Source organism: Pavona decussata, unplaced genomic scaffold (assembly GCF_977016875.1).
Source record: "Pavona decussata unplaced genomic scaffold, jaPavDecu1.1 SCAFFOLD_37, whole genome shotgun sequence".
NCBI lineage: Eukaryota > Metazoa > Cnidaria > Anthozoa > Scleractinia > Agariciidae > Pavona > Pavona decussata.
Window position 1 is genome coordinate 153,321 of NW_028145459.1, and position 24,871 is coordinate 178,191.

General features: G+C 40.4%; 2 protein-coding genes across 4 annotated transcripts; one reads left to right on the plus strand and one right to left on the minus strand.

Annotated features, from left to right (window-relative positions):
• The first annotated feature begins 4,652 nt into the window (after positions 1-4,652).
• On the plus strand, positions 4,653-6,891 carry LOC146483856 (apical junction component 1 homolog). Its single transcript, XM_085105055.1, has one exon. It carries the CDS (start codon positions 4,755-4,757, stop codon positions 5,772-5,774), a length of 1,020 nt encoding a protein of 339 aa, XP_084961181.1. The 5' UTR covers positions 4,653-4,754; the 3' UTR covers positions 5,775-6,891.
• Positions 6,892-7,798: 907 nt separating this feature from the next.
• On the minus strand, positions 7,799-19,820 carry LOC146483857 (uncharacterized). Of its 3 annotated transcripts, none has more exons than XM_085105131.1 (3): positions 15,962-19,820; positions 10,454-15,844; positions 7,799-9,586 (listed from the first exon to the last, which is right to left on the minus strand). In XM_085105131.1, exons 1-2 carry the CDS (start codon positions 18,794-18,796, stop codon positions 10,463-10,465), a joined length of 8,217 nt encoding a protein of 2,738 aa, XP_084961257.1. In that variant the 5' UTR covers positions 18,797-19,820; the 3' UTR covers positions 7,799-9,586; positions 10,454-10,462. The 3 variants fall into 3 exon arrangements, with proteins under 3 accessions (XP_084961257.1, XP_084961256.1, XP_084961255.1); XM_085105130.1 differs by having other exon boundaries at positions 10,454-12,877; positions 12,908-19,820; XM_085105129.1 differs by having other exon boundaries at positions 10,454-19,820.
• Between the last annotated feature and the right edge of the window lie 5,051 nt (positions 19,821-24,871).

Below are 24,871 nucleotides of genomic sequence, written 5' to 3' on the forward strand. Positions count from 1 at the left end.
ACGACCGACGATCGGCCGGAGCAAATTAAATGGATGACCACCGGCTGAGCCAAGGGCTTGACCACCACAAGCATATAATGAATCTGACCTCGATCAACGCAACAACAGGGAACATAGATCCCAGCATCTGCAGCATGACTGCCTTGACCACTGTCTAACCTGAACACTAGACTATAAACTGTCCCAGGCCCTCAGACTCTGTGGGGCTAAAATCAGAACGCGAACTCGAACGCCAGTTCCCGCGCATTTTATTTTTCGCATTCACTTTCTGATTTTTGCCATTCGTCGGCCCTTCTATCAACAGGCTGGACTATGAGAAGGCTCCTTATTTTTTTCTTCAGACATAGTAAAACAAGCAAAACAGGCAAGCATGCGCGAGAACTGCCTTCCGTGAGGGGACGTGACGGACGATACAATCCCTAACACCTTGATAGGAATCGTATTTTGCATAATAATAATAATAATAATAATAATAATAATAATAATAATAATAATAATAATAATAATAATAATAATAATAATAATAATAATAATAATACTATGAATGAAACGCACATTTTCTTTTTTTTTTCCCAGTCCAGGAATTATTGCCTAGACACTGTCCGCAGCAGGTTTCAGAATAAATTGTAAACTGAAAAGTTATTCAATAAAATAGACATAAGAATAATTACTTTATTATTGTGTCACAAAAGGAATGTAGCTGAGGGGAGAAGTCCCCTCTACTAATAGTGGACACCTAACTAAATATAAAATTAAATGCAAGGCTGATCGGACAGCTAAAATAATTTTATTGCCCAATATTTCGTTTAGATAATACTAACCTTCTTCAGGGGCGGCAAAAAGCTAAGTAAAAATTGGAAATAATAATAATAATATTGAAATTTACATCGTAAACCATGCATATTAAAATATTAAAAATTTCATACATCAATTGTAAAACTCATGTAAACTACAGTCATTCTCGGCATAGTCAGAACGCGATTTACTACTCATAGAGTCATTTTAAACGCAGATACGAGAGCACGGAAAACAAAGCACAATGGTATCCTTTCAGCGGCTGTAAAGGAATCAGAGCCAGCACTCGACATATTAACTTTTTAAATCTCCAAGTACGGTTGCCAATTGACCCCCATCAACTCAATGTACCTTAGTCGATCATTTGAGTCAGCTGTGATTTAATCTCAGTTAGCATTTTCAGTTTCTACACGACCTAACAAACTGTTTCGTTTACTACTGAAATAAAGGTTATCCTCTGGTTATCCAACCGTAGCAGAACCACAGTTTCATTGACCAGGTGTGTTTGACCTTTTATCCATTTGTTCGCTCAAAACGACCTTAGTCTTTGCTGTTACTCGATCAGTGCAGACACGGGGATTTCGAGTTATCGAATGGATTAATTTTATGAGCATTTTCAGCTCTATTTTTGAGCATGAGATTCTAGCGTTATTTTAGTCATGTGTTGGTTATAAGAAAATTGTTAATTTTTAACGATTTTCGTTACTCTAAGCCGGCTGTAGACTTGAATGTATGATCCACAAGCCGTTCTCAGTATAGTATGCTCGGCTTACGCTGGGAGCAGTGATCCCTTTAATCTTCCTGCCAAAATCGATTCGTCTATAGCTAGGAAGCTCTTACGGGATGTCTTCTCCAAGGAGATATTGGAATTTCATCAAGAAGTTCCAGACAGCTTCAACAACTTTAAAAAAGCGGCATTCAGAAGACATTGCCGCTCAGTTTCTTTCGAAACGAAAAAGACGATTTTATGTATTTTTAATTACATCTAATTGTTGTTTCTAATTTTTCAGTATCTTGAGAAATCTAATTGTTTTGTTTTTAGTAATTTTTTATTCAGTTTATGTGATAGTAGACCGACATCAGCCCTTTGACTGTCCATCAAAGCCTACCCGGCTGTAAATTTGTGCTTCATGACGGACGATTTATTAGATTTGTGAGAAAGTTGGAAATGTAATAAGTTGTTGAGAAACCCCAAGGCGGCATCTACATTTACATGAAGTCAAGTTATTGCCAACAATACAAGCAAAAATGGAGCAAAGTTGGAACGTGTAGAGGCAACGAAAGGCTAAAGCTCAGACTATTCTAAAAACCGTTACGGTAGATACGCGGCTTCATCGGGTTGTAAGCTATTTTGTATTTGTTTCGGGCAGGTATTCTTTGTGCCAATTTTATTTTTTATTTTATTTTAGTTTTTGAAAATTGTGCGTTTTCTCGTATTGCTCTCATAAAACTACCTATTCTAGCATCCGTGACATACAGAAAGACAAACAGGTGAATAAATACTGAAATAATTTATTTGAGAAAAAGAAAACCGCGTTTGCTTTGCATGAGATGGGGGATATTTTGTGGCAAAACTAGCACAATAGCTACTCTAATACTCTATTCGTCTCTATTTTATTCAACCCCTAGCCAGTTTCTGACAATACCTTAGTTGTGTTTTCTCAGATCAAGCTTAAAGCCTTCAACCGCAAAACTGCCGTGCAACAACAGAGGGTGCATTCAGAGTGGGATTAAGTTGATTTTTTCTTGCTGTGAATGCGTTCAGCAGGAATGCTGCTGATACAGCCTGATTTAAACAACATTCCTTATGAACCCTCCATCCAGTTGCGCGTTAGTCATCAAAGGGCAACTATTTTGTTTTTGTGTTTTCTCGTGGAAAACTCGTTTAAGGTGGTAAATATATCAGTACAAACATGCGCGCATGAGTACCAGTAGCAGGGCTTTTGGTGTGTGTACCAAAGTCATAGTAATCGATCGAGCTGTCATTTCTAGATCTATGCTTTACCAAAACATCGGAATTTTTCGTCGAAAGTTCTCAGGCCCCAGAAATAACAAGCAATAATCGGAGTAAATCAGTTCAATATCCACACACAAACAACAAAACACTTGACTCCGCGAAGCAAAAACAGAGTGGATTGCTATCTTATCTGACACTTGTACAGTATATTGGACGTGTCTGTAGTTCGAAGTATCCTCAAGGCAAACAACAACTTTTCTGTTGCACACGCATGCGCAGCAGCTTGTTCGGCTCGCATCACCTATTTTAACTGATAAAAGTGATTGTTAAGTGTTTTGGAGCATTCAAAACAAACTCACTGAGAAGAGGGGGTGGTCGAGAACCTTCTCCCGGGCTTATACACAAAGATCGTCGCTCACCTTAAATCCTTTGTCGTTTGCAATTACTTTGGCCCCTTAGGTGTAATTAGGAAGACAATAGCGCCGAGCCATCTAGTCCGAAACAGGCGAAACTAATCATCTGAAAGGGAGGAATTGGTCAAACGTCATCTCAGATAATAACAACGATAAAAACTTCAAATTGCCCCTATTTCACACACTAGCTGTCCGGAACTTAATCAACGAGTTTTGGGCCGCTGTACGGTAGAACAGCCGGTTAGGATTTCCTTGGCCAACCAATCAATGATTTTGGCCGCAAACTCTTTAACATAAGTCATCTTATGTCATCTTTGACATAAGTCATCTCAACTATTCGGATTTGAAGAACCGACCAGAATTTTCTTGAACTTTAAACTTGAACTTTCGTATCACGGTAAAACGTCTTTTGTATTCAGAGGGACTGAAAGTGTCGTATTAGTTAGGATATATAGAAAGGCAACTGATTGGAAATTCGGGCCATGAGATTCTGTTTCCTACCAGAGCAAACTATGTAATTTAACAGAAATGACTGTTTGAAAGGGACTAAATCGAAACAGCAGCACTAAAAACGCTGTTCTTAGTATTTTGTCTTAATGTTCTCCTTGGGTACCCCTGTTTAATGACGATCGAGAGTGCTGATAAACGTCAACATGATTGCGTGGTCCGATTAGCTTGGGCAGCTAATTGCACTTACGCTACAAACAAAGCATTCAGTAATACACTTTTTTACATTTTAAATGAGGTTGCGTCGACCCTACATTAAAGTACATGAACTGTAAACTGTAAAGAACGTGTCAGCCCAGAAACACTTGATGTAATTATAAATTTGTGATACATACGGTTTTTAATGACTAACGGTTTTCAAATATGGTTGAACGCTTTACTTAATCCAGGCAATTTTATAAATCCTACTGTAAATAAAATTACCACAAATTGACAGTAAATACGTGACGCTAAAAAGATCGAGATCCAGTGTCGACTAAAATTGCTCTGTGATCGCGAGTACTTAAGTCGTAGATATTTATATTTCACTTCTCGAACGAGCCCTAAACTCTATAAAGAAAGCAATATGAAATGTGACCGTTAGAGAATTAAATATTCAATGTAAGTTGACATGTGCACATCATAACTGTCGTATCTTGGCTTCTTTACTATTTGTCTAAGCTGAATATCCGTTTGGTCGTATTCACCTGAGTCCGCAGGGTTCCATAGGCTAACATTTTTTTTCGTCAGGGGGGAGCACAAAGAAAATAACAGAAACAAAATTGGTTTGACAATTCGAGTCAATAAGCGTAATAGCGCTATGAGTCACTTAATTTTCGATTGATAACTCTTTTTATGGACTTAGTGAGGGCATTGTGTGGGTGTCAAACTATGGCGCGCCTATGTTGCTTGACGCACTTCCTGATTGGTGGAGAATACAAACGATTATCCTGTCAACCAATCAGCATTAATATGAGGCTGTTCTAAACAGCTGCTATACAAAGACCAATACATTGACTAGTGATGTTTTGTCTCGTAAAATGACACAAAAGGCGAGCGTCTAGTGGCAAAACAAAATTCACTTGCACTCGACTTGTGTGTAAATGATGTACGTTTGTATTGGCAAGGGCGGGTGTCGAACTAATCGGCGTCGCTCGCCCCAGTATGGTGACATGGTCCCTGTCTCACCGTCTAAAGTCAAACAGAAGCGAGGGAAAGCGAAAGAAAAGTACAACACAATGAATGGAAATCATCCGTCGTTGGATTATTCGCCAAAAGCTAACAACTTTCAAGAAGAATTCGCAGCAAACGTTAGCGTGCTTTCTTTGGATGTCAACGACAACCAGAAAAATCCGCGCTCTCCTTCTTCATCCAAATCTAGCACGTTACCGCGACGAGCTCACGGTGGAAAAATACCACCTCAGAAACCTCCCCGCGGATTGCCGCCTAAACCGCCTCGGCTCATGGAAAGAAAACTTTTCACTTGCGAGAATCCTTCTTGTCAAAAAGAGGAAGAACTTTTAGGAATCGTGGCGCTGGATTTCAAGTCTTGTCCATCTTGTTTCACACATTATTGTTGCGTCGAATGTCGAAGAACACACTGGAACGAACACAGAATAGTTTGCCACTACGGACAGGTTGATAGCCACATGAAATCGATTATTAATATGTGTAATGAAAATCGCTTTTTGCTGCACTATTTGAGTGAAATCGCTCGCGAGGGATTCGTAGGTAAAGGTCGTGGTGCTGTTATGATTGTGTTTCTCTCACCAAAAGCCGCCGAACTTTTTGTGGAAACTGGAGTCGACTATTTTCGCAATCCTAGAAACACGCCTACTTTTTCATCGACTCAAGAACTTCAGAACGCTGGGGTTTCTTCAAAACACCAAAAATTTCTTTTAAGTCTCGTTAAAAATTATTCGCCAGCTCAAGAAATGGTTTTAAACATTGCAGTGGTCATTGGAAAAGATCTACCCAAGACTCCGATACCTCGCAACAAAGAACCTGCGGTTATCACACAGATTATAGTTCCTTTCAGGGGTAGAAAGCCTTCTAGAACATTCAGTCCACAAAATAGTCAAGAGTTTGACGTAAAGGATTGTGAACGAAGAAAATCTCTTTAAATTTGTAAACAAGATTCGTTCGCTAGTTGTGTTTTTATGCGTGATCGTTGTCAAACACTGCCAGTCACCTTTTGTCAGTATGAATAAATCATGTATCTCGCTTTAATAAAAGCTGTTTAGCCATGATATCAAGAAAGAACAAATTCCCACAGAGTTATCCTTGTGGAATGTTTAGCGTGTAAGTCAAATGCGGAGAACATTTTGCCTCCCGTATGTTTTCAAATCTTTTTCCCATTATAAACTAGAAAATCAACTGGAGAATGTTCGTGCGGCTTTGCGTCAAATTTGAGAGAGAATTCCCTTTACTATGAGTTTCAGTCTCGCCATATTTATTTTTGAAAACCGGCGAAACCGAACAGCGGAAAATACTGCGTGTTTTTCGCATGAGAGCATCGATTTCACTCGACTAGTCTGTTAAATAATTTAAGACGTCAAAATTTGCATACGCACTGAGGTAGAAAATGAAACTTCATTTTTATGCTAAACAGTGACGCAAATATTTTGACAAAAACGGAAGCTTTAAAAAAATATATGAGAAAAAGGATCCTTACTCTTCACTGCGAGGAAAATGCCTCTGGTCTCTATCCACAATTTGTGCAGTTATTTTAAGCGATCGACTTACCAGAAAAATCAAAGAATTGTTTTGCATAAACGGACGAACGGCGAAGTTAGAAAGTAATTCTTTCAATTCTCCGCCTTTATCATAAAAATAATGTGTCCTTTGGTAGATCTCATTATTTTTTAATAACTGCCAAACACACAGAAGGAAAGAAATGTATTAAAGAACTGAGCTGGCTACAAAATTGCAATTGTGTCAAGTGATTCCCTGCTAGCAGAGTTTTCTTTTCCGTTAGTCGGAGCCGGGAAGAGTATTCTTTCCTTCCTTCCGAAATAAAGGACAAAGAGAATCTGCTAACAGGAAAGTCAGCCAAAAACCAACAAACGTAAGCATAAGAACGGTAACAATAAAAAAAAAAAAAAAGGAAATCAGTTTTATAAGAGATTGAGCTTGAGCCATGCGTCCGACTGCCGTATCCGAACTTTTCGTTATTTAGCCACTAAACTTGTACGAGTTAAGACAACAACGCATACTTGAAATAAATAACTTCAAACTGTACACTTGTCGCCGAATTTGGATGAGGCAAAGTACACATAAATTACCTTGCAAGAAATACGTTGATATCCACAAATGAAAAAATCGTCTTATCTTAAATGAGTCATATTGGTTAGACAGCGGCGCTGTTAAAGACAGGGAAAGTAATAGACTCCAACGGCATGAGCCTTACAACCGACAAAAAGAATCGAATTTTGTGCTGTCAACCGAAAAATGAGGAAATTGTTTAATTAATGTCAAACCACGTCAACACGTCAACCAACAGCGGATAACCACAGGACACGTCAAAATGATGGTAGTTAGTGATAACCAGAACACGAAAGCAAAGCAGAAGAAACCTTGAGGTAAGAGGTCAATTGAGCCACACACTGATGGTTGCGAAAAGATTTCTGGTGTTGGACAACCTTCGTGGGGGAGAGAGCGTTGCGTGACGAGCCCAAACTACTGAACAGCTGCGAAGGACACTACTGCATTTACCATTGCGGGATTAAGATCTTCATTACCTCCAACTAGGGCGAGTAAACGGGGAGTGGGGGGGGGGGGGGGGATATCGTCACTTTTTAGACATGTAACCAATCGCCTCCCTTATTCTTAAATCTTAAGACGCGGAGGGGAAGATCGGGAGGGCAACAGGTAGTTCATACAAACTTTTCCGCATAATGGCTTGAAAAGAGACTAATGGAAACGATATATACCTACAGGTCGAACAGAGTCAAAAGAAGGAAGGGCAGTCAAAACTCATTGACTATAAATTGTTTTTCGGTTCCTGTTAAATTAAAATTTGGAGAACAAACCAGCCTCTTCTTCATTTTACCAAAACATAAGGGAATGTATCGAAACTGACAAGTACCAATCATCCCTTGATCGAACTCAAATCCCACTATATCTTAAAGGAACTAACTGACCAATCCCACTTCTCACCTTTTTTTATTTACTCTTAGCTTACAATGGCCGGTGCTTGCAACCGGTTACTGAATGATTACATGGCAATCGGATTAAAGATGACTAGCAAGCCTAAATATAGAAATCATGTATACAGTTGATTCAAGACTGCTTAATGTATGCAAATAGTTTATAAACGCTATTTTACAGTATTAAATTAATGCCATAGAATTTATAATCTTTTCTTGGGGGGTAAGTAAGCCATAAAAAATTACCTACTTTTTAAAATTATTCTACAAGTGTCGCATCAGGTAATTTGTGTCGTACAAGTGAACTTTTAACACAACACCTGTTGGTTTTAAATGACTATTTCAATTTATCCTTGTTGATAGTGCCTAACATACAAACAAATTCAATTTGATTATTGAAGTTCTCTACAGAACTTCTTGTGCCTGCGTTACAACTTTTAAAAAACCTCAGTGTGGCATCATCAGCTCTGTTGTCGTTTGCAGGTGACTTGCACGTGCGTAAGGAAGACCAGACAGCATTTTTCCTGGCGATTCTTTATCAGTTGGCGCAGTATAAAAATGATATCTTAACTACATAACAGACAACAGCGAAGGCGAACTTATTGACAAATATCAAGTAGTCATATCTTGTTCTACGCCCGCCTTCTTTTCGTCCAAACTCAAAAGTAATTTGTATTGCACAAACAAACAAATACTGTTACATTGTAAACTTGCATAAAATAGAATACTATAAAAAAGAATCACTTCGTCTCCTTATAGCAGTGAGCCCGCTGGCTCTTGGTCAAATCAAACTGTTAAAACTGGTTTGAAAAAACTGATCAAGCCTAAGGAAAGAACAAACTTGGATAATATTTACGCAGATGACAAAACCAAACGACTTCACTTCAGTCCGCAAAAAATTAAAATTAAATTAACTGATGCTGATGACACCTAGTACATATACTATAGTCCATATACTGTATATAGTCCATATAAATGGTCAAAGTAGGCAAATTGGCCTTTAGCAAAGGATCACTTTTACTAGTGACGCCTTGATAAGCTGAAATTTAAAAAGGATCAAAAATCGCCAAAAGAAGCCCAAAACTAAACTTCATATTACAGCAGTCAGCAAAAAAACAAAATCGATTCGTTGAATAACGTCTTAACAACAATAATAACGATAATGATAATGATATTGACGATGATAGAATGAAGTATAAAGGCAATCATAGTTAGAGGGCATTCAATTCCTGAGACACTTTCCAAGTGTTCAGAAATATTTTAGCGTTTACTCAATTCGGAGTAAACAAATTCACATCTCAGACGAGGGAAGTGTGCAAGAAAAACCCAGAAGTCATCCAATTTCGTAACAATAGTCACAAAGTGTCATAAAAAAACCCCCACGCTTTCAATCTGCGTTTTGAATATTTTTATGTAAAAACTAAATAATAAGTTTTGCACGGCTCCTTTAGCGTAATAATGCAACAGTTGCCCTTTGTTAGTAATAAACCAAGTAAATGCAAATTACGAAATTCGCCTAAACATTTCTCTCCATTTAAACATTTCACAAAACGTCGATGAAGAAAGCGCTAAAACTGTAAAACTCATTTAAAAGTATTCAAGTAAAACAGCAAAAGGAAATAAAAGCTATTATAAGACCTTTGACCTTTTACGAACAGATGCTAATGCGGTCAATTCAGTCAGCGGACTCCTTCATGTAAGACCCTGCAGTGAAGTGACTTGACACCATGTCCTGTGCGTAGCTCCAGCAAAGGTTCTTCTATCACTGCTTAGCGAGAAGATAAACTCTGAAAAGTAGGCAGAAGTACAAAATTAAAACATATTTCAATTACCACGTAATTGTACGTAATGGTCCTCTTGCAATGCAAATGACCGCTTTTAGACAATAGGCGCATTATCCTAGTGAGGCATACTTTCTGGTTAATATGCATCTCGTAAGGGATCTAGTATTAAAACAGCAGGCACCAGCTGGATTAGAAAATTTGATTCGTCCTTCTCATGGACGAATAAGGGGCTCCCTATAACTAGGGCCATAGGGCCTAATTCTACACTTGATGATGGACTATAACTTAAATACAGTCGTTCACACTAAAAAGAAACAAAGAGAAAAACATTATTATCCAGAAGATGGAATAATTACACTTCAGGGGAGCGAGGAAGTATTTTTTGGAGTATTTTTTTTATTTCCTCCACTTAGCAGATAATTGCATTATATTAATATTAATTTTGTAAATGAATAAATTACTAGAGAGGAGGGCGACACATTTACATCGTAGGTTAACTAATACGGTATCCCTTAGTACAGTTGTTATTTTGGTAAATGAGAAGAATAGTTAATTTTTATACATATCCATAAGGAAGAAGATACACTAGTATAGAACAGATGTTTGTACAATTTATAATATTATATGAGCATTAGTACTGAGCAGCATAATAAAGTTTCAGTGCTCTTTTAAATACTTGTCTCGAAGATTTCAGACGGATAGATAAAGGAATATTCTTACAAGGGAGCGACGGAGCAAGTGCTTTTGAGTCACAGGGTTCCTACCAATGAAATCAAGTCCTACATGGTAAACCTAGCCAGCGATTTCCGCACCCAACCCCCGCACCCTAACCCCTCCCCACCCCCTCAAAACAAGAAAAGCACTATTTACCTTATCAGCTCACGACCACGCCTTGTTCTCCTCGTCTCCGGTCTCCGGCATTATTTTGCACATGACGATCTTTTTGCCTTGATTTCCGTAGACAGTTAGAGGTTCAGTAAAGCGGATATTCTGATCCACGTACCGGCAAAGCTTCTCATAAACATCTGGGTAATCGTGTTTTAGTCGGATTCCGTACTGTTTCAGGTTCTTGGAAATGTTTCTGCAGTAATGCCTTCGGGCTTCGTTTTCATTCACGAATTCATGCCGAGCGCACTTCGGCAGATAGAAAACCTTTGTTTCAGTGTTCGGATCGCTTGGAAGAGAAAGCTTAGGCGAAGTCTCTTTGAGTTTATTGCTCAACGGAATCTTGACAACTTGCAGAACAGTGCTTACCTTCCTCCGAGGAACAGGATTCGTTGGCAGGTTCTCCATTTTGCCAGCGATTATCGCAAGATTGAGAACGAATTCCTCGTCGGGTTCGTAGTCTTTGATGTGTTGCATTAAAGAGACTTTGTGTTTACTTATCACACCTTCAGCTTGAAGATCCACTAAAGACGAGTACGTAGGAGGACTGGGGAAAAACGTGCAACCAGTAGTCATGAACTTTCGCGCGGACTGCGCAGACGCAAACGTTACCATGACGCTGCCACGCCCTTTCTTCTTGTGACCATCCTTCGCTGTTTTGGATAACTGAAATTTCAACGCCTCTTTCTTGTGGCATAGGTAAATAAACGAGCGAATGTAGCTGTTTATACGACCAAAGAAGCACACTTTCTTGTGTTCGGACCAGTGTATACGTCTGCAAGCTCGTGTGCAGTAATACGTAAAACAAGCCGGACAAGACGTGTAAGAAGTTTTCTCGCCGCCAAACAGAATCTCTTCCCGATCACATCGAGGATTCGAACACTTGATCACGGTTGTCGAACCACGGCGAACCCCCCAGTAAGGTGTCTCCCCAGCAAATGAAAACTCTGACATCGGGCTTTGAGGACGCGTTGAAAGCGTCGACACAGATACGTCATCAGGAAAGTCCCTTTCATTTGCTAACGACAGAAAACTGGCGTCGATGTTGGATCCCGGTTCAAAGCGATTTGAGGGATACAAGAATAGATCAGAAGTCATAAGATCTTCTTCATCCTGCTTCCCGTTTTCATCCATCCACACATTCTGGCTGAGCCACCTGCGTGTGTGTGCGCTTAACCCTCGCAGGTAAGGTGAGTCGTTCAGCGGTTCGTCTTTTCTAGCGGACAAATCAGGCATCGACTTGCGACTATCAGCGGCTTCCTTAAACCGCTTTCTGTCTATTTGGAGCTCTGCAAGCGTCTTAACATCCTGAAAGCTAGCTCCCAGTCCTTTATGCTGTACAGAAGGTTCCTCGTCAGACTTATTACCGTGTGACCTTGCTCGCGGACGCCTAGCGTCTGTCATTCGGGAAACCGAAGTAAACGCTGAAGTATATTCGATTGTCCTCTTAATGTCCGTGGTACGAGACTGCTCAGATGTCTTATACGTAAACGACTCCTCTCGAGAAATTTCGTGAGCTTTGCTTTCAGGTGTACTAGACCTTGAAGAAGTTGGTACGATCTCATTTTCTAACTCGGCGACAGGAGTGGCTGTTTTAGAAGACCCACTTGACTCAGTGCGATTTCTCACCCCCGGACTGGAAGCTTCAAGTGATCCCCTCGTATGCCGGTGTTTGTTTTTAAGTGGTAAGCTGCTAACAGATGACGTTTCTGAATCTGCATCACTGCTGTGAGTGCGATAAGAGTCATCAGCGTTGTCGTGGCCATCATAAGGCATATACTCTTCCACGAACACCTCATCCAATTCATCGTCATCGTATCCATCATTGAGCAGTAAAGCGGAGATCACCCGAGATTCTTCTTGTTCTGCTGCATCAGCTATGAAGATGGGTTCAACAACAATCGGTTCTTCGTGTTTAACGTGACGCATGATCATGTTATCCTCGTCTTCGTCTTTGCTGATTCGTACAACTTTCTCAGGAACCGGTTCCATCCGGGCCAAAACACGAACTTTCTCTTTAACTTCCAGTTTTTCGGTTTCCGGGCTTTTCGACGTCATCTCACCTGTCTGTGGGACAACTTGTTGAGCTAACAAAGCGTCAAGATCTGTAACCATTACTCTACTTTCTCCCAGAGTTTCTCCCTCTTCCTCGTCTTCAATGCTACTAAGGCTGCTCACGCTTCGCTCATTTGCGCCCTCGAGAGTAAAAACACGATTAACGAGTGAACTGCTGGACACATGCGCAAAATCCGGACTTACACCCAAGCTGCCATACCCAGACTCTCGACCTTGTCGCTGCCTAACCTCTTGTGTAGGCGATATCTCAGCTACCGTTTCACGATCTGTCATTATTATTTTTCCTGGTGCAGGAGATGAATCTAGTCTGTCCACTCGTTGTGGTGGGGTACCCTTTCGCTCCATCTGTTGTGGTGGGAGAACCTTTTGCTCCATCTGTTGTGGTGGTATGCGTTGTGACACGTGTACTTTGATCTTGTTGCCCTTCGTGCTTTCATTTTGAATTTCTGTTATGGTCTCACGCTCCAGTCGTGGAATAACCTCGACAACTTGTGATATATCATGAACGCGTGTCACTCTCTTCGATGGCTTCTCCTCTATTCCATCTTCAATTAATGTACCCGTGCTTTCTATCGACGATACACGCGCTTTAAATTCTTGCTTTGTTGTTTTTGTTACTTCCGATGCAGGCTTCTCATTGAGCAGTGGTATCTCCTGTAGCGTAGGTGTCACTCTAGCTTTAATAACCTCGGTAGTCCTTTCTTTTTCTGTCAAATATTCGCGAGCTGTTGCTTTGATTGTAGGTAAGGTATGAGATGAACTGGCTTGTTCTGGTTGGCCATCTTGTGTCGCACTAGCAGTAGCGGTTATCTTGTTCTCAGCGTCATTCTCTGTCACGGACTCTTGACCTGGTAGAGCTGTTACTTTGACAATGGATGACTTACGAGGCTGAATCACCGACTCCATTTCAGGTACGGACTTGCGATCATGACGCGATTTAAGTTCGACGATAGGCACTACTGTTGGTGTGAAAACCTTCTTTCCATCCTTGTTGTCCTTATCTTCCATCGTTTCTTCTTCCTCAGCAAAACTAGCTAATCCTGTTCCCAGGTCACTACTTCGGCGCGGTAATGTTAGCGCCATGTTGATGGAATCAAGATCGTTCAGCGACTTCCATCTTGCTTTACCATGAACTTTCTTCTGCACGTTCAAAATGACAATCCTCTGTTTGTCACCAATAACTTCTTGTACTGTAATTTTCGCGGTATGAATGGAAGGAGGTTCAATGGACTCAAATACATCTTCGGGAGTTGTTGGTGTTTCCGACCGGTCGCTCTGTGGGGACTGTACATCGGCCGCTTCTTCCTCTTCGATGCTTTCTTGCAATCTCTCAGGCGCTCTTTCAGCAAACCTGAGATCTTCATGGCTCTTAGTAAGGCGTATGTTAAAAGACGAGAGGTAAGTCTTCCGAGCTCGTTTTCCACGGCCATCCTGTGAATCTCTTCCTTGAACTTTTATCTTCACAGGGCCAGTTGGCGATTCTTTAGCTGGTTTAATGGTCGGAGTATGTCCAATGCCATGCTCTGTCTCCATCTTCACATCTACTTTCCGCTTCGCTTTGGCTGTCACTGAATTCGTAGCCTTAGCATTTGAAGTATTGGGTTCAGCTTGAATATTCAACTTAGATTCAGTTTTGATTATTTCTTCTTTTACGGTATCGATTTTCGTTTTCTTGTCCTGTGACGGAACTTCCGCGGCATCTCTCGTTTTGTTAGTTTCCGAGGCGTCTGCTTTCACGCGTGACACGCGCGTCTTAGTTTCCACTTTTCTTCTGGGCACAACGTTAACTGTCGCATTTGCTTCCTTTGTTGGAACTTTCGTGAACGGTTGTCTGCTGTTTCTTTCTCGAGCGTGGACTTCCACGGGTGAAGCGCGTGCAGTAATTGTTTTTCTCGTAATATTGGACTCCAGTCCACCCTTTACTTCCATTTTATCGCTTTGTGCGGGAACTTGTGGTAAACGTTTCGTAGCGTCCCTCTTTGATAAGCCTGTCTTGACAGCTCTCGACTCCGATTTAAGGCCGATATTCACGTCTGGCATGTTTTTGGTTTCTTGAGCGCCAGCTTCCTCGACTGATTCAGGTTGACCGTTCACCTTGACATTTGCTTGTAGTAAGCGGTCTTTCTCGGAAGGTATGCGTGACTTCGCAGTATCAGCCACTTCTCTCGCCTCGAGTTTCCTTTGACCAGCCTGTATAGTGTGTTTCGTGAAATCTCGCGTGTTGTCGCTTTCTTGGACACCAACCTCAACAGATGGCACGCGACCGTCACCCTTAAATGCACCGTATGCGTCGTTCTTCACTTCCACGGATGGATCACATGACTCAACAGTCGACTCAAGTTCAGCGTTGATCTTCGCTTGATCGTCTTGTACAACACTTTCGGGAGCGTTAGCTTGTATGGCGGACAGGTTTGGTATGATAACATCTAACTCAATGTTCGGTTCAACTGCAGTGTTAGTTTTCTCTTTATCATTCTGTGTTGGGAGATGCACGACATCTTGACTGATGACATCTGCTGGACCGTTACCTTCCAAGCGTGACACTCGATTTTTAATCGGGTTGGACACGGACTTCGGTTCTGCTTTAACTGATACAAACTTTTCTTTCTTGGTTGTCACTTTCATGATTTCAGCATTTGCCTCAAAAGTATCATTTTTTTCGTCCACATAGTTCAGAGGCTCCATGAAGTGGTAATTGTCGCCAACCTCTGCTGTAGCTACTTCATATGAATGATGTGTCTTGCATTCACGACATGCAGGAAAAATAGCTTCCTCTTGTACTTCTTTCAAAGCAGACGATGGATCAGTTACATCTTGCGCAATGGGATCAGGATCCTGAATCAACTGTTTTGGCTTGACAATAAAGTCTTGAATTAAATCATCGTCATCTGTCGTAATGTTCACCTCTTTCCTGACAAATATTTTGATTTTCTTTACAATTTTCACAGATTTTGTAGTGTGTTCCGCCACTATGCTCGCATCTCCAACTTGTGCACTTTTTACAGTTACGCCATTTTCAGTTGGGGTTTTTTCTAAAATTTTATTTTCATCCTTGGCCGTATCCGCTCCTTCAGTCACGCCATTCTTCATTGTCATATTGTCTGGGATATTTATCTCGTGCGACTTTGGTTGTTCCTTATTTGTAGTTTGTTCATCATATTTCTCAACCTTAGCTTGGAGTGTTTCTTCAGTCACGTCATTCTTCATTGTCGTTTTGTCTTCATATTTCTCATTCTTAGCTTGGAGCGTTTCTTCAGTCACGCCATTCTTCATTGTCGTATTGTCTTCATATTTCTCATCCTTAGCTTGGAGCGTTTCTTCAGTCACGCCATTCTTCATTGTCATATTGTCTGGGATATCTATCTCGTGCGACTTTGGTTGTTCCTTATCTGTAGTTTGTCCATCACATTTCTCAACCTTAGCTTGGAGTGTTTCTTCAGTCACGCCATTCTTCATTGTCGTATTGTCTTCAAATTTCTCATCCTTAGCTTGGAGCGTTTCTTCAGTCACGCCATTCTTCATTGTCGTATTGTCTTCATATTTCTCATCCTTTTTAATGGCTTGGAGCGTTTCTTCCGTCACGCCATTCTTCACTGTGATATTGTCTTCATATTCAGTCTCATCCTTGGCTGGGAGCGTTTCTTCCGTCACGCCATTCTTCACTGTGATATTGTCTTCATATTTCTCATCCTTAGCTGGGAGCGTTTCTTCAGTCACGCCATTGTTCGTTGTCATATTGCCTTCGTGCTGCTCAATGTTTGGAGTCTCACCGTTGTCCTCCGTTTCACTCCCGTTGGTGTCTTCATTTTCGTCCAGATCAAAATCGGAGTCATACGTTTCCATAGCAGCTATTGGAGCTTTCAAAAGCTGTTCTTGCCCTGCGGACTCAGTAGCACTGATCTCATTATCATAAACATATAAATTATTCCTCGGTACTCGAAAATAGTGTTCAAATTCTGATACTCCAATTTCCTCGTCTTCGGGAATTGTAAAAAGAAATGGTTTTCGTTCACGCCTGAATTCCTCTGAAAATCCGTACCAATCCTCGCCATAAGAATCGAACGAGCTTTCATCCGGTTCGTTGTTATAATTTTCGTTAAGTTTAGACAGTACTAATTCACCATAAACACCATCCTTTTGAAACGAAACATCATCAAACAACGATTCCACCGTGTAATTCTTTGGTGGGGAGTTATCGGTTGGAGAATCGGGCTCATCAAACTGCTCATCACTTGGATGATTATCTAAACAATCGCTTAACCTTGTATTAACAACAACAGACTTCTGAATATTCATATCCGGTTCATCTTCGATGTAAGTTGGATCGATCGCAATTTGAATTGACGTCTTTGATTCCGCATCTTTCGTAATTTCACTGCTAGGTTTTGACATGTCGACATCGGTTCCCTCAGAACTCGGCTGTTCCATCGAGAAATCTGTTTCCAGAACGTTGCTGGAATCAAAGTTCGCATCATTTTGTTGCCCTTCTTCTGAAAGAATCTTATCCAAGTCCGTAACAGAGACATGTCTCTTGAAATAAATGCTAAATTCACCTTCGTTCTCTAGTTCATCGCTATCGATCAAATCAATATCATCAATATCAATGTCAGTTTCAAACTCGCCATACGGAGATGTATTAATACCATGTCCATTCATGGCTGAATCCTCATTAGCAATTGAATTATCGCTTTGTAAACCCTCTTCATAAGACTCGATAATTATTGTGGGGACGTCTTCTTGATCCAAGGGATGTTTCTCGTTCAATATTTTCTTCTCTGGTGTTATTTCATCGCTTCCCGACATGGAGAAAAAGGTCCAAGCATGGGTCGTGTGTTCGTAATCCTCTATGTCATCACCAAAACCATTTAATTGAAATTCAGCGGCTTGGTATTTATTTGTTTCCCCATCAATACCTGTTAATCTTCTGGTGCTTTCTGTTGGGGCGTCACTTTTCTCTGCAAACAGTTCTTTCTCGATGTTGATGTGGCGGCCATGTTCCATATCCGTAGCATATTTGGAGCAGGAGTCACTCGCGGAATGTTGATCCAATCCATTTTCGGTAGGACAGGAAATTTTCTGCGTGTTAGATACGCATAATTTAACTACTTTGTCTTCATACTCATTTGCATCTTGTTTGAGACTTGGCTCAAGATCACAGTTAGATAATGTAAACATTGAACTTCGTTCGATGTCAGCGTCATTTGATTTTATTGGAATGTTCTCTTCCGTCGAGAGCTTGTGGTATTTGTCTGAACTCATGTCGAAGCTACCGGAAGTACACTCAGTAATAATTTCGCACTTCACTGGTATCACGCTCTCCTGCTTTTCAGAGTGACCCCTCTTGTCTGACGAGCTACTTTGGCAGTTTTCTGTGTCCACTACTTGAGGACGATTGTCAATTTGTCGAGATAATAAAGAGGTGTCATTTTGCTCTGGTTTTGTATCTTCGGGGAGCGATTTAATGTTTAACGCGTTGTTAAGATTTTCCAACATGTAACGCGAGTCAAAGCTCTCAGCAGGCTCCCTTATTATAACGCGATCTTGTTTCGTGTCCGAATCTTTTAGCTGTGATTCTTGGCTATTTGCGCCCTTGTCAGAATAATCATATCTCTTGTTTACCGAACTTTCTATCGATCCGCCATTGTTGTTAACGATCGGTTTGCAGACGGTAGGTACATTAAAGAAGCCCGTGTCATCTTGAATAACATCCACATCTGTATCGTGAGATTTCTCACTGCTCTCTGTGTCGGATTCCTCGCCATATTCCTCCTCTTCAACAATACTCGGTAGAAGCCCGGGAAATATAAGATCCATATTTTCCATTGAGTGTCTGCGAGCTGTTCCAGCCGCAACATTGAAATCAAGCCCATCGCTTTTTTCATTATCCCATGCATACTGTGAATAGTGAATGTGAATTTCATCGTCAATGTACTCGTACACGCTTGAATCCTCTTCTTTGACATGACGGATCGGAGAGGCCTTTTTCGAGCTTTTATCTCTTAAATTATCGTTCTTAAACCGCAAATCGTCGCTTAAATCTTCGAGAATTCTCTTGGCCAACTCTTCTTCTTTATCGATCTCTTCGATTTGACCGACCGACCTTCGCATCGGAGCGATCTGTGTGATGTAAAACCACACGGTTACAATGAGCAGCAAGACAAACGCGAACGACCAAAATACGATTGATACTTCGCCGTCTACGTCTTCAATATTTTCACTCTCAACAGATGCAATCATCGCCATGAATGCCATGATGCCAAGAATCGATCGACGGTTTTCGACCCACAGACTTATTCCGCGTTCCTCGGACTTGTCTCTTGTTCTTGCGACGATCTCAACACCGTCCCCGTCGAGTTGAGAATATAAACAATTTATACAGATCGAACTCTGGCCTACATCTCTATGGGCAACGCTGTAAATCTATAGGAAATTTAATCGGCTTGGTCTGGGCTAGACAATCGACTCTCAGTTCATGGAAATCGAACCGTACTAGTTGTCAGGATTTGCATATCAATTGCCGGCGCTTTGGGGCTAATTGAATCCTAAAATTCAATGCAGCGCATTACGTCCTTACTTCGCAGCCACCAGTAACGAGTTTGTCCCGCATCGATCGAATGGCCGCCAAGTCATAAAATATACATCAGTTCGCCGTCATTTTTGCTGCAAGACGACGCTCTGTTCGATAATACGGAACGCTTGATCGCGTGTTTATCTTAGCGTAGCGAACTTTTATGACAGGTTGGAACACGTGAGCTAATCAATGACAAGGCAAAGTACGTGTATATAAATAGTTCTTCTAATAAGTAGGCTCAATGGTAAAATTCTCAAAGGTAGACGATGTGCATGCAAGCATGAAAACGAAGACGGTCTTGCTTTCAAATTTCCAACGGATGAAATTTCTAATAACTTTGCCTTGAGAGGATTGCACGCGATACAGTAAAGTGACGTTAATGTTGATTTTCAACGAAGAGGATGGACTCAATAATTTGCTATCCAGCAATGGAGAGTGGCCAAAAAAGCTAATTTATTTATATCGTGACAAATATTCGAAAGCGATTATGAACACCCTCCGAAATATAACCTGGACCGGAAATGTATGTATAAATAAGCTAGAATTTTAATCGTTCCTGAATTTTTCTCATTTGTTAGCATAGACAGGCTCTTCTCGGCAACTACATTGTGCAAAAAATTTGAAAAGGGGCGATATTAAACAGTAACATGGATCGAAGCCAACTTTGTTTGCCAGGACTTAAAAACCTGTCGTTTTGGGCATTTTATATTAGCTTTCGTCAAATGTTGTTACATTACATGAAAGAAATAAAATGGATTATTTAGAAGTTTCGCATTTTTCTTACATAATTCTAAACGTCTACATTGAAAGCCTTGATTCCAGTCTCGACAAAATACTGTTAAAAGTAATTATAAACAGGACAGAACACTCCTCGGCGGCCATTGCTAAGTAAAAATGTTTGCAAAAGAAATAAACTATCTAGGAATTATGTGGTGGTTTCAAATGAGCACTTCATTAATTGACAACGGACAGTGGGATCGATTGATACACCTGCTTTGTTTTATATAGCTTAGCTTTCAAGGTACCTGCTGTCCTGTTTCACCCTTCTATCATAACATGCAAATGAAACGTTTTTAGTTGTTTACTTTGTTTCCAAGTTGGAACTTGAATTTGGCCCCGCCAATTTGAACCCTGCAAGCAGCTGGATCCCTTCCATCTTGGACGATCGACGGAATCTCTGGTTGAAGGATAGCCGGCAGCAAGAGACTATGAGGTCTTGCCGGCAGCCGGAGTTACGATATGAATTCGACAATGAAAACCGATCACACCAGCATGCTTGAGTATATGCATACGTACATGAAGGTTTTTTTTTTTGACACACACAGTCGGCTATAAACTAAAGTGTAAAAGAGGAACGGACGGGACCACAGAGAAGCAATGAATATGTGAAGCCGAAAATGTCAGTTCAGGGTTCTAGCAGACAATTTTACGAATTGGACTTTAATCAGTAGAAGTGCTGACTTCATTGAGGCTATTGTCGCTATTAGCCGGATCAGTATTAGAGTTATACACAGGATATTAATCCATCAAGAGAATTCACAATCTGAGAAATCACTCCATTTTATCTGTTAACACAACAGGATAACCAAAAAGTATTGCACTATTTCACGGAATCAATGGACATGTCTCAGTTCGGCGAAACCTGGCATCGCAATTTTTCTGCCCAGGTAACTGGAAATTTGAAACTCATTTTTAAAAGACTTGGCGAGAGCTCTTTCAGCGTCTGCTCTCGTAATTTTATTGGAGCAGGAAATCCAGAACAGAGTTAAGAACTTTTTCTTGAGTAAATTTTTGCAGGTACCACTGATTAACAATGATCATGAATAATTTATGATCAGTGAACATTTCCCCGATGGACAAATATGGCTAGGTGCATTGGATTTTGCACGGACAAAAGTCTGGCCGATTGGACGTTTTCGTTTTCGTTACTTTTTTTTTGGTCAAAATTTAACTTCAACCAGATTGTATGCCCATACTATCTCTAAAGAGAAGATCTTAAGTGAATACAGAAGAGAGATCGAGTCATAGCCGGGTTACAAAGTTCTAACCACAGAGCTTGGAAATGAGCCAAACTCAAGAAAACGATTGGAAAATTCCCAACATATCGCCGCACCTGCAGTCATTGAAACTTGTTTTAGGGCGTTTTTATTTTTAAGACTTTTAGCCAGGTAAAGACGAATTGTGGCCTTTAATTTTATGTTTTTTTATTATTTTTTTTTAATAAGACGTCGACAACAAGTCCATTTGGCGGTATTAGTGTACATACACGCGGTATTTACATGTCGTATATACACACGTCTTTTTTAATACTATGTACTTTCGAGTCTTTTTAATCATCAGTATTTTAAGCATATACTCATGGAGACTACACATGATAAATTTTAAAGTCATTTGTTACGATTATTATTTATATAATACCCAGTGTTGAATTCGGTAATGACTCCAAGCCAATTTGTTCTCCCATACACTGAACTCAGAAATTCACAAACAGTTCAGGTTAGATTTGGATTAATTACAGGCCAGACACTCGATGAGACCCACATGATTGTCAGTGGTCGTGCTAGTGAAGGCCTCGACTCCTTCCCGAACAAGTTTCAGAGTCTGGAATTAGCGTCATGGATCACTGGTTTCGAAAGAAAGCCAAGGTGAAGCAATACTACCGCAATACTAAGCAGGACATATATATGCCTATACCAAGGTCACCTCCATGATAGGTTTCCTTTGAAAACTTTTTCTCCTGTTTTACCGCCCCGACGAAAACGCCTCACTGAAAACGCACACTTTATAAACGCGCTTTCCAAAGTGAAAATTTTTGAAAACGCCATTTTTCGTCTGTTCTCCGCCTCCCACTTGACCGCGTCTGCGGAAAGGTTCTGGTTTTTAATGGTTTCGTTGGATGAGCGGGAGGTGAATAAAAAAAAAATCCGTTTTCAAACAAAACTGGGTACTTTGAATACGTGTGGACGGCACCCAGACAAAAAAAAAAAAAAAAAAAAATATGGGGGAGGGGGTTTAATCTCAACTTGCGAAGTGTTCAGAAATCCGGACGGACTAATGGTCGATTAACGATAACAACAGGAGATAGGATCGGAAACTGTCTCAAATCTCCAGCCCTTTTGCGGACTGAGTGTTCTCAAATCCCGGGTCTGACGAAAGTCGAAGGACATCGACAAAAAGCCATGGATTTAGCCGGATATGCCGCGATTTTAGATCAAGTATGAACGCAAACCTTTCATTGATATAAGCCCACCCGCAGGTTTATACGTCATCTAAAAGTCTAGACGGCTTAGTTTATATATTTATAACAACCATATGTCAGGCTTTATTTCAGTCACGTCATGATTTTCTTAAAACAATCCTCTGTAACAGATCGACCTAGTGAAGTCTGGATACGGTAGACAAAAATCCACCAGGGAGTTTAAATTTTCCATCAAGGAGGCGGATTTCTTAAGCAAAGTTGTATAAGAGAGCGTGTCATAATTAGTCATCAGTAAGTATTTGTTCTGCTGTTTATTTTTTTAAATAGTTTGGCAATACAGTGGCAATACACGTAATGACAAGGAAAAAAAAAAACAGGAGCTACGTCCCTCACTGAAGGGTTACCTAAAGCCTACACTAACTATAATTAAACAGCTGCTAAAGTCAAAAATAAGTACATACATACATAATCAAGTGGAAGATGTAATATATCAAACTCGAGGAAGAGTGTTTCATCAGATATCCAAACACTGAGAAGTAGGTTGAAAAAACCAGGCGCAGCCGAGTTTTTTTTTACGACTTCGGGGTGTTTGGATGTCTGATGAAACACACTTTCGAGTGTTTGATATGGCTTCTCAAATGATCAATAATTCTTGGAGAAATTCAAGGCTAAATTGGCAAAATTTTATGGTAATTAGGATCACATATTCACACCACGGTCACAGTAGTGATTTTCTTTGTTTTCTCTTGATGAATTATTAATGAGTTTGAGAAATGTACAGTATCAAACTAGAAATATAATAAAAGAAGAAGAATAAATCAAGAGAATGTAGTAATATCCTTCAGGTGTAAAAGGATTTAAGGCGATCCTTAATTTCGTTTAAAGATTCAGTCCCGCAATAACATAATACAAGTGTGTGTGTTGTCTAAAAGTGTGCAAGAGAGGATATTCATTACGTAAACTTTTATTTTCCCTGTATCGACTTTTAGAGCCCCTTTTCAAGTCCCAAGCTTATCTTGCGAGTATTGCGCACCAACGGAGCACGATTTGAGAGCGCTAAAGGCCCTGTCTTCTTGGAGGAGGGGAGGGGGAGTGGTTTGGGATGCTGAGAATTTTTTTTTTTTTGGATTGAAAATCGGATTTTCACTTGGTTTTCCAAGAAGGAACTTTTCCATAAATCATGATATGGGGATGCTTCTTCATTTGTCTTTCCTAGACAACCTTGTTCCCAGGGCCATCTCTCTTCCTCCCTCAAGAAGAGAGAGAAAAATGGGAATGAGGTTGTTCCCTAGAGTCCAGCTTTGCACCAAATGTCAATTTTATTCAAGGTACACTTGTAAAGGGATAGAAAGGAAGAATGGGGAATGTGTGTGCATGGCTTTAAGCAGGGAATATGTTCGGTTTGAGAATCATTCCAAAGGTGGCAAACCTAACCAAGGGAGCTAAACTGAAGACCAGGGATGAATAAAATTCACAGGGAGGACAAAATTAACCACCGGGCACCAGGTAAAAACAAAAATAAATAAAAAAAATAATAATGAAGAGATTATCGCCTACCAGGTATAAATCAAAAGTAACCTTTGATTTGTATTATGCTGAGTTTAGTTTCTTTTTATTATTTAGTACTTCATGTATAGTTTTTTTCCGTTTTTCATTTCTTCTAGTTTTACAACATTTACTATATTTTTCTGTTAATGAACTTTAAAGTCAACAAAGCATTAAAAAACAAAAAAAAAAACACCTGGTACCAGTTGTTCAAAGAGAGGATAACTTTACCCAGCGGATACAATGTATTGGTTGGAGTACAGCACTATCCGCTATCTGATTTATCCACTTGATAGAGTTATATGGCCCCAGTTGTTCAAAGAGCAGACATCTTTATCCAGCGGATACTGTAGGTCGCTATCCAGAGGATAAAATGTATTGGTTGGAGTACATTTTATCCACTGGAAAGCGAATTATCCTCTGGATAGAGTTATCCGTTTTTTGAACAACTGGGGCCTGCTCTTTAAACACCTGGCACCAGGTGGGGTTTTACGAGTCTGTTATAGATGGGTGTCTTAAAATACACCAAATTCATAAAAATGGTCGCCACGCGGTTGAAACTGGGACCTAGCACCAGTGTAAAACATTTTAGGACAGCCTGAGAATCAACAATGGCTTCTGATGCAAAGAAATCGAATTCTAATGTAAATTGTTGTGTTCCATTGTGCAATCAAAAAGGAACGGTCAGTCCAGAAGGGCAAAAGGTAGGATTGTTTAGTTTCCCACCGAAAGGAAAGCTGAGAGATGTCTGGCTTGCTAAAATACGGAGAGACAGAGGCTAATACTTTAAAGTTAAGGATACAACTAAAGCCTGCTCTTTGCACTTCGAATCGAGTGAAATCAAGAAAGGATTTGGTGAAAAATGGTCGTAAATGACCCGTCTGTCCTAAAATGCCTTGACTCCTTGTTGTCCTAACCCGCCTAAGGCTCAATACCGTGCGGCGGCCATCTTTATAAATTTGGTGTATAAGCCTGCACAAAGACAATGTAACAATGCATTGAAGTACCCACA